The 10,294-nt window shown below is 42.1% G+C and overlaps 2 protein-coding genes across 3 annotated transcripts; both read right to left on the bottom strand.

Moving 5' to 3' along the window:
• Positions 1–802: 802 nt before the first annotated feature.
• On the bottom strand, positions 803–4,206 carry LOC144703601 (Sucrase/ferredoxin-like family protein). Its single transcript, XM_078575807.1, has 5 exons — positions 3,842–4,206; positions 2,948–3,033; positions 2,553–2,852; positions 1,532–1,615; positions 803–1,412 (listed from the first exon to the last, which is right to left on the bottom strand). The coding sequence occupies exons 1-5, from the start codon at positions 4,151–4,153 to the stop codon at positions 1,046–1,048; spliced, it is 1,149 nt and encodes a 382-aa protein (XP_078431933.1). The 5' UTR covers positions 4,154–4,206; the 3' UTR covers positions 803–1,045.
• A 365-nt stretch (positions 4,207–4,571) lies between these two features.
• On the bottom strand, positions 4,572–9,472 carry LOC144703610 (weak chloroplast movement under blue light protein (DUF827)). 2 transcript variants are annotated; one of them, XM_078575821.1, is made up of 3 exons: positions 9,231–9,472; positions 6,485–6,683; positions 4,572–6,405 (listed from the first exon to the last, which is right to left on the bottom strand). In XM_078575821.1, exons 2-3 carry the CDS (start codon positions 6,656–6,658, stop codon positions 4,774–4,776), a joined length of 1,806 nt encoding a protein of 601 aa, XP_078431947.1. In that variant the 5' UTR covers positions 6,659–6,683; positions 9,231–9,472; the 3' UTR covers positions 4,572–4,773. The 2 variants fall into 2 exon arrangements, with proteins under 2 accessions (XP_078431947.1, XP_078431942.1); XM_078575816.1 differs by having other exon boundaries at positions 9,220–9,471.
• Positions 9,473–10,294: the final 822 nt, after the last annotated feature.

Consider the following 10,294-nt stretch of genomic DNA (forward strand, 5'->3'; position numbering starts at 1 on the left):
GGCTGGCATTTCATAACAAGTCATGTTTTTTCTATTATTAATGACCCCGCCAGCCGTTTCCCATCCCTTTCAAAACTTCCATCCCTCTCTTCTTCTTCTATATACACGATCCTCTCTCCCTCTCCCTCTCCATCTACAAACTTCTCTAAACTGTTCTTTCTTCTTCATCTGCTACAAACTTATTCTGCTTCTCCTTCGTCCATCAAAAACCTTTTTTTTATCTTCTTTTTATCTTACACTGGGTTTTCTTATTCTTCATCTATAAACTTTTTGTATAACTTTTTTTTTCTCTTCCTCATCTTCAACAAACTTCAAACCCATCATCGTCTTCGTCATCCGTAAACTTCTTGCGGTTGCTCTTACTATTCTTTGTTTTAAACAATGGAGCCGATGGCGATTGTGGCGTTCACGGGAGGAGTGATAGCCCAGATTGGAGTTATCTCGATGCGTTACCAGCCGGCCTTCGCCTTCATCTCTCGGATTATCGACTGCTTCCGCAACCCGCGGCCGCCGCCGCCACTCGAGTACACTGCCCAGTCCATCCTTCGCGCCGTTGACAACCTCAATCACCCTCACCAACCTTGATCGTGATCATGATCAAATTTGTTCTCCAAAGAATTTCATCCATAACAAGTGAAAAAAGATGATCTAGTTCATCTTCATGTACGCTCTCATGCTTTGTTCATGAATGGAAGAGATTATGTAAAAATTCATTTGTGGCATATCATCATCATAATTATGATAAGTGCGAAACACGTGATAGAACAAGGATGGTTCATCTCACCGCCCATTGGCCTAACCATCACCATAAATTATCAGTCATCATCATATATGGAATTCATACAAAACAAATAAGAAAAGACGTTCAGCTTGGAGCAAGAACTCGGATGGGTTCTTTCAACATGCTGTGTATCCTCACCCGCCTCGTCACCATTATTACCATCATCATACTCCCCATCTGATTTTGTTTGGCAGGGAATTTGGCACAACTATAAAGAGATAATAAGTAGAGATTCGTTCAAGAACCAGGAAAGCACTTGCCTGATCATCTCGTATGCTTGTAGTAGCCATAGGCAGCGGCGACGGCAACGGCAGCCGTGATAACGGTGAGGGCCGCATACGTGTCCTCCCGCTCCCACCGTTCAAGCCACGTCGGCATGGCACAGACCTTGCGGGCTGGTTTGGCGGCCGTGCCTTTGCCAGTGGTCTTTGATGCCGTTTCCGCTACCGGGGACGACGCAGGCAGCTCAGATTGGCAGCACGTTGCAGCGGAGCCCTGGCAGCAGCCACCCCCGCCGTTGATCCCCGTTGTGGTGCCGTTGATCTCTGCTGCAGCGGACAGCTGATCCTTTGGCCGGAGCCTTTGTTCCTGGGCATTCTTCTGCTCCTCTGCCAACAGACCCATCTGACCCCTGCCACCAGATGCAAAAGAAGTAACGATTTAATGAAAGAACTGATTGGATTATGAAGTTTGGAAAGTAGGGGGTCCAAATTCATGTAAGTTTTTTTATTCAGTTTATGCTTTAAGTACCTCCAGAGGCGGGATACGACCTTTCCACGGCCAATGTGCTGATCCAACAGAATGGTGACGTCATCCGGGCTGACATATCCATACCTAAAGGGCAGCAATATTTCTCAATCAAACAAAGAAATGGGATTCATTTCTGGAGATTACCTTATGTTAATATCTATCGGAGATTTATTTTCTATATTTTAGATAGCTTGACGTCTTCTATTTATGCAAAAAAAAGGATAGGGAAAAGAAACCGTGTCCAGTATAACTACATTGATAAAAATTTATTTTGAGAGATCTGTAAATTTACTAAAGAGTACAAAATTTAGAGAACACTAGGAAATTTTTAAGATGATCCACCAATAGGGATCCTTTTTAAAGGATGGAGTGGGTTATGTCCAATATACTTATGATGTGCATTTCTTCTGGAAGTTTGCCGGTCAACAATAACTTTTTGTTTTCCGTAAACCCTAACCATCGTTGGCTGGCACCCTGAGATCTCCAAAGAGAGCCCAAATTCTGTTAGACAGAATAATATCATCTTGCTATGAATGAAGCGCAGCGTTTTGTATTACTGCCGGCAAAGACCCATCGTCAAAGATATCTCAAAAATCCAGAAGCCACTACGACTAGTGCAAGTGATTCATCACCATAATGTCACCTTGCAAGCGAATCACAGGGGAAGATGGAACCTGGTTGGCTCAGACAACACGACAATTTGGGAGTCACCAGTTGCCACCAATTTCTGTTCTACTTATTTTTTACCTGTGCATGATCTGGGTAAAATGGAATGTTCTACTCACAGCTACGAATAACATTTTGACTAAGGACTTGTAAGTCTAAAGTAGGAAGGGGGAATTGCCTGTAGGGCCTTGTAACTAGCCTTACAGGGTATACGAGGAAAGGAATAAAAGGGCAAGACTCTCCTACAAGCTAAACAAAATTTATGACCACATGTTAACTTTTCTTTTGGTAGAACATTTAAAATTAATCGAGGGATATAAAAAATAGTAATCATAAATCAGTTTTTTCAATTTACCAGTGCCCAGTGACAGCCCCATCATCTCCTTTGCTGAATATGATGACGTTGCCAGCATATTTATGACCGCCGATATGAGAGCAACCGCTAACTGAGACCTGAAGGCCGCGTTCCTTGATTTCCTCTCTGAACCGCTTGATGAGCTCTGGGCCACATACACCGCACCTCTTGTCTCGGCTTCCGTGAGAGCAGACAAATACGTAGGAGCCTCTTAACGGCTCTACCACTCCAGGAAGCCACTCGTTCTCTTTAACCAGAACCTCCTCTACAAACCCATCCACATCAAAGTGGGTCAATCGCCTGGAAAGCAAATAAGTAAAGGATTAATGTTATAAACCTAACAAAAATATGGAGTTTCCAAGTAAAATTAACAGAACCCAAATACTCTTCAGGACCTGTATCTTATCATGTCTGGAAAGATGAGGACATCTCCGTTTGAAGATTCTGTGCCATCCTCCCCTTCGCATAAAGTCAAGCGAGTCTGCAAAACAGGTTTGGCAAATAATTATAATGCAAGTCATAACCTCCCGAGATAAATCGGGAATCATTCATTACCTAGAGATTACCCGTTACTTGTGCTATTAATATTTAAAATATCTATTAGGAACGAATGGTATGGGACTGACACAATAATTATAGAATTACTAATTGGGACTGACATGATTTTTTATAGAACTACCCCATCTATAAACATCATTATACCAAAGCCCAACCAAAATGAACAATCATATAGCATTTCATAGAAAACGATACTTACATTTTAGAACGACTAGTGATTAATTGCAGGCCTAGAACAATGAAAATCGGCCTAACGGTAATAACATATGGGGAAATACAATCAGAAAAGTATCCAGGTTGAGTCTCAGAAGAGATTATTCAAGAAAACCTCTTTTCGTACGAATAAAAGATTTATACCATTATCAGGATCCAATTGTCGAAGAAATGAATGATTTATCAAAATCCTAGAAAATAGACCTCTTCCGATTCCACTGATAACCCGAGATTCTGATCAACATATCGAGATCTCCGTCTTTAATCGTTCAATAAAAATTCGTAAGCGTTAAAAGATTCAGAAAATTATCAGAATCAAATCATGGTATAAATTAAAAGGTTTATAAGAATCTTAACAAAAACACGGGCTTCTGATTCTGTTAAATATCTCGAGCTCTCCGTTTTCTATCACGCAGAAACCCAGCAGCTAAAACAACACAAACTATTCGATGGAAAACGCAAGATTACGCTAGAGAAGATAAAAAATTTAACAACCCCGGACCAAAACAAGGATTCACCTTCTTTTTAATATCAGATTTACGGCCAGAGAGAGCGGCAGAAAGAAGTCTAGGCAGGCGGTCGAACTCGGCAGCCTCAACATGAGACGGCCAAACCTCCGGGTGCTTGTAGCAAAGGAACAAGTGCTTATCATACTTCTGAACAGTACCCGCGAGCTCTTCCTGCCCAAACTCGGACCGCTGAAATCCAAACTCTGCATCACTTCCAATCGAACCGCCAATTCCGCCATCGCCAGAGATTAATCCCCCATCTACGACAGCCGAAGCTCCATCGGCAGAGATCGGATTGGCGACGACGTTAGGGTCCTCCATTCTCTATCCCCAAATCCCCACGAACACTACTCTAGAAGAGACTCCTCCATTCAAACCGAAGATCGGAGGAGTTTATATAGCAGTCCACGACCACGACGACTAAAAAGAGAATGCATTCCTCGGAATGCAATCAGAATGCATTCTGATTCCGGAATGCATTGGAAGGACTTTTCTAGAATATCCATTTTCTTATTTATATTCATTTCATGCGGAATCATTGCCGGAATGCATTGGAAGGACTTTTTTAGAATATCCATTTTCTTATTTATATTCATTTCATGCGGAATCATTGCAGACCGTCGAATAAAGAAAGCACCCTGCCGCTGATTTTTTTTTATTAAATTGGGAATGAACTGGAGAGAAAAACCGATGGAGATGCCGCTGCGCTGTGATATAAGTTTAAAAAAAAAAATAAGTGTGGAAAATGGGCGAATATTATTCAGCAGGGAACATGCCACTCGTCACTGGAATGAACCTGAACATCTTTCCAGGATCATTCAAAAAAGAAAAGCGTTGACCCCAACAGTTATTATAAATCACCATCATACACATCTGGCTCAAAACTATACACAAATTGAACCCAAAAACCCACATTTTTTCGCCCCATTACCGTTGACGGCTCACCCGAAAAGCTGATGACCAGAGCTACTGCTTCCCTTGATGATAGTGCCCAACTGCAAAGGCTGTGCCGTCGTCTCTGTCGGCATTGCCGCCGCCTGCTCTCTCTGCCGCCATCGCTTCAGCTCCGCCTCCACAGCTCGTCTCGCGGCTTGGGCCATCTCGGCCTTCTTAAGCGCCTCCTCCGTGGCGGAATTCACTTCCTTCAGCTCCAGTCGCACCGTCTCCAGCCTTCTCAATGCCTCGTGCTCGCTGGCCCGCACGGCCTCCACCTGCGCCAATGCCGCAGCCACCTTCATCTCCATCACTGTCTCCGAGTCCTCCACAGTTTGGTTCAGCGATCTGTGCTCCTCGCCGGAGATCGTGATTCTGTCGTCAGAGTCCGATGTTGATGACCGACCGGCCACGCTCGTCCTCCCTGTGTGCTGTTTCATCTCGTTCCGGGCAATCTCCTCGGCCGCCTTCGCCGCCTCCGCCTCTCTCAGAGCTGCATGTAGCTTCTTCTCAGCCTCGTCGAGGGTGGCGGCAGTAGCAGCCACCTTCTCCCGAAGCTCAGCAGCTTTTCTCTCCATCTCCTCTGCCTCCCTCTTCGCATCCTCCGCTTCCAGGACAAGCTGTGCCCGGGCAGAGATCAGCTCATCCCTGGCCGTCTCCGCCTTCAACTGCCGAGAATCCGCAATTCGGAGCTCCGCCTTAGCTTCTCTGAGTTTTCTATCGAGGTCATCGACCAGGGACTCGATCCGGGTTTCTGTCTCAATCAGCTCGGCATTCTCCTTCCTGATCCTCTCAAGCTCTGATCTCAGCAGCTCAGTCGAGCCTTTCAGAGACAATTCCTCTTCGGCCACTTGCTGAAGGGTATTTCGGGCAGCCTCGAGGTCGGCCGCTAGGCACGCGCACGTCTCCAGGTCCAGCCGCTTGACATCTGCCAGCTCCTTCTCCGCAGCGTTGACTTCTTCTTCCACCTCTGCCAGCTTTGCCTCAAGCGCCTTCAGGATGTCCGGATCGAGATCTGCCTTGAGAGATGCAGCTTCCTTCTGAGCGGCCTCAATGGCGAGCATTTGGGCCTGGCGTTTGAGTTCTTTGTTTGATTGTATCGTTGATTCCTCATCCTGGGATTGCGAGAGAGCAAGCTTAACTTGAACAAGAGTCTCTTTGACGACCTCGGTCTCCTTGAGTAGTTGGGCCACCCTCTCCCTGTTAGATAGGGTCAACTTTTCAGATTCGGCCTCTCGACGAGAAGCTGAGGCCTTGGAGTCCATAGACGCCTTGAGATCCCTTCTGGTTCTGCTCAGTTCCTGTTTCACACCATCAAGCTCTGCAATAATGATAGAAAACTGCTCTCTTGAACTGTCCAATTCTAGGGCCCAATCAGGTCCATCTTTGGAATCGGGCCCCGAGTGGCCTTCTTCCAATTTCTTAATCTGGGCCCTTGCAGACTCTGTTACTTTCAGAGCGGATGTCTTAGATTCATTGACTAACTTGAGTTCGCGAGTTAGGTCATCTACTGCTGCTTTTGCCTGCTCCAGCTCCGCAAGGGCCTCGGCCCTTGTTGCTTCTGCGTTGTTAAGCTGTTCTGTCAACCTGCTCAGTTCCTTTTGTGCCACCTGGAGCTGAGTCTCTTTGGCAACTATGCTCTGCATGATCAGATGCATGATTAAAACTAGATCATGATACAGGCAGTTCAGAGCATTATTGGCATGTTATTACAGATACCTCCGCCACAGGCGGTTTCGATTTCCTGGCCAATGGTTTGTCCGCCATGAACGCTGCCTCACCGAAAAGGGAGACTGCGGCCTTCACAGATTCAAAAGGTGCCCTTGTGTCAATTTCGCCAACCTCGGACTTGGAATTTTCAGCAGCATTTTGATGAGTTTTCACTCCCATCATGCCGTGGTTGATCAGTGACAAAATTCTGCAGGTGAGATGAAGAGCAATGAGGAGGAGAATGTTTGTGCCAGACATAGTAGAAGAAAGGCGAAATTAATTAAGTGTTATTTGTCCAAACTACAAAGAGACAAACAGCTGGACGTACATCAAACAGCCTCTTGATGTTACAAATATTTGGGACTGCACCAATAATTTCCAATGTGGTAAATTAAGATGTACCTTTTGAATATAGTACATACCTATATACCGACTAAAGGTCAAAGATGTCATGTTGAAGCCGAGAGAAAAGAAGCCCATAAAAGAACTTCATAAAAATGAAGAATAAAAACAATCGCTACAAGAATAGGGGGAATCACTAGAGAATAAAGTTATCCCCATTTTACACATTTTGAGAGAAAATGAGCATATATATACTACCCGATCAAAGTGATCTGGTATCAAATATCAGTTTTTTTCGATCAGTTGCATGATAACAATGAGAGACAGTCTCGGATTTCATAATTCAATTCTCTAATATTCGAAGAAAGAGAAAACACATTGAAATCATACTACTGAAACCACAGCACAGAAGACAAAAAATTGATGAGATAAAAAAAATTCCCCAAATGAAAGAAAGAAGTATATTATATTTCAAGCCATCTCAAAACTAGTTTAGACAAGAAGACCTAATTTCAAGCCATCTTACACATTTTACACATTTTGAGAGAAAATGAGCATATATACACTACCCGATCAAAGTGATCTGGTATCAACTATCTGTTTTTTTCGTTCAGCTGCATGATAACAATGAGAGACAGTCTCGGATCTCATATTTCAATTCTCTAATATTCGAAGAAAGAGAAAACACATTGAAATCATACTACTGGAACCACAGCACAGAAGACAAAAATTGATGAGATAAAAAAATTCCCCAAATGAAAGAAAGAAGTATATTATACTTCAAGCCATCTTAAAACTAGTTTAGACAAGCAGACCTAATTTAGCAAAAACCACTCAAAGACACCTACTCTCATGAAATCCTAATCGCCAATCAGACATTATGAAATAATCTTTCAATTTGAACAGAAGATATTTAAGCCACAAACGACTACACATCTACTGTAGAAAATTTCTTATTATTTCACATAAACTACCATTTAAAATCTCAAGACAACGAAACTTCCCCCCCGACCACTTAATCAAGCTGTACGCACAAGATTATCAAGCTCCACACATGATCCATAGGGTATAACCAGATTAAAAGATGAGGCTAGCAGACAGAATGGCTCATAACAAGCAAAAGCGAATTAAAAATCCTCGAAGATCTAACATAAGAGGAAAAAGTTGAGTGAACGATATTCTTGACAAATAAAAAACATTTGAAAAGCTGTCTATAGACAAAGAGACAAGGAGAAAAATAGGCGCGCACAAGTTAGAATATGCTTCTGAAAAACGGGTAACCATGCGATACATTTCCCAATACAACCCTTCTCTCACAATTGTAGGATATCTTTCTAAAAATTGGCAGGATTCTTTTCAACTATTTTTTCCCTAAAATTCTTGTACTGGAGATTTCTTGTCAACCAGATTCTATGATATGTTACCAAATAGCCTAAATCAAGCCCCCCGTTCGTATTTCAACAATAATTCATGTTTCAATAGTTCGAGAAAATTGTTAGATTTGGCCATATGAAAATATATTTTCCAGTTTCTAAGGATGGAAGTTTTGTCTTTCAAACCCGGAATAAACGAGATCTACGGCGATTCTAATTTAAGTTCCTTGAACAATGTTTAGCAATTACTCTGAAACAAATAAAATTGGAAGTATCATTCTTCTATCAGATTTATTTCAAACTTCAATCAACTCTGTTCAGTGTCTACAGTAACATGCAAGTATGTAAAAAAGGAATTTATCTAACATCGAAACAGGATAAATACTTTTAAAAAATATATATGAAACAGGATAAATACTTGAATTGTCGAGAACAGAGGATCAAGAACATGTTGAGGCAAAAGAATGCACTAGGCATTAATTGTACATGAAAGATCATTAATTGAAACCTTCAAAGATTGACGGACGACCTTTCGAAAGAGTCTGTCGTAAAAATCAAATGGTCTTAGAAAGATTCCCATGACGGAATTTCTAGACAAGAATTTTGAGAATCGCAACACAAAACCGTGACGCGTTAATTGAAGTAATATGAATCAATTTTGAGAATCTAACTAAACAAATTTTTCACAAAGACGTTATGGTCATAGATACGCTAACATTAATAGACACAAAGGCTATTGTTCAAAAAAAAATTAATAGACACAAAGGTTCCAACGCATCCACAACTGAAATCATAATGGCTCTTCCTCTGATCTCTGTTCAAATGACAAAGCTACCCACATAAAACCAGAATGAACCAAGTCCCAACCGATCGACAGAGATCCCGGTAAAAACACCGCCCGATCATCTCAGCCACGATTAAAGTTAGAAAAACAGATCCCGAAAGGAAGCGAGAAACGGGATTGCACGCAACCTACACATAAAAATGTAAAATTTCCGCTGAAATAAATGAAAAGAAACAAAGTAGGACCTGGGTGGTACCCTAGGTAAACAAAAGCGCCTTTTTGCCCGAACAAAATGTTGAAAGTCAGGCTATTGGCCGGCAGCAATCCATTCGGATGAATCTGTTGATAAACAGCGCACGAGAAGACAAGAGGCCGGATCGAATTGTATCCGCCAAAGATCAGACTGAAGATCAGAACAAGAATGAGGGAATCGAAACGAATCGAGGGCTTGGAGGAGGTTTCTCTCTTTCCCCTTTGTCACAATTTCATGGCATTTATTTCCCCTCTTTTTGCGCCAGGTCAGCTGTTCTAAAGTCCGAAAAAGTCGACTTTTTTGTTTAAAATATTAAATTACATTTAAATTCCCGCTCCGATTTCACGCATCCCAAAAATAATTGCAAAACTATCTGCCCCCCAAAGAAAATTCAAATTGGACCGTTACGTATGAGTTATGAATTATGATCATTCTCTGCTATAAAGCTGCAGTTTATAATTGACATTGAGTTAGTGTTCCCTCTTAGAATCCACATTATCCAGCATTTAATTAGGTAATATATGTCTCCCTCAACTACCTGTTGAGTTGATTACTCGAAAAGCTAATAAATTTATAAAAGGGGATGATGGTATCTTTTGATTCAATTTAAAGAGGCATCATTGAAACATGGCAATGCCCTCAGTGAATACATAAATTAGTGTTACCTATTGTGATGGACTAATGGTTCATTATGGTATCGAATTACGCTGTTTGTCTTATTATAGGATGCCCCATAACATGCCACATTCAAAATATGGAGAGTATAATAAAGGCTTCACCCTTTCACAAATTATGGAGAAAATGTCCTTTCAAGAGCTTTACTTGGAATGACCAAAACTTGTGTCCCCCCCCCCCAAGTTGGCTTGCACTAGAACATACGACTTTCTAGATTTATATGATGATATATTGACAGATGGATCTTAGATGAATCAAATGATGAAGTACCACATGAGTAGATATATAGGAATCCAAATCTGCTGAGTATAGGCTCCCAGGGTGCCCCTTGGCTGTCAGCTCGACCATCTTCTCAACTAGGGCTTGCTGCAATCTCACTTGCCTCTTACACT

This window comes from Wolffia australiana, chromosome 1, assembly GCF_029677425.1.
Source record: "Wolffia australiana isolate 7733 chromosome 1, ASM2967742v1".
Taxonomy (NCBI): Eukaryota; Viridiplantae; Streptophyta; class Magnoliopsida; order Alismatales; family Araceae; genus Wolffia; species Wolffia australiana.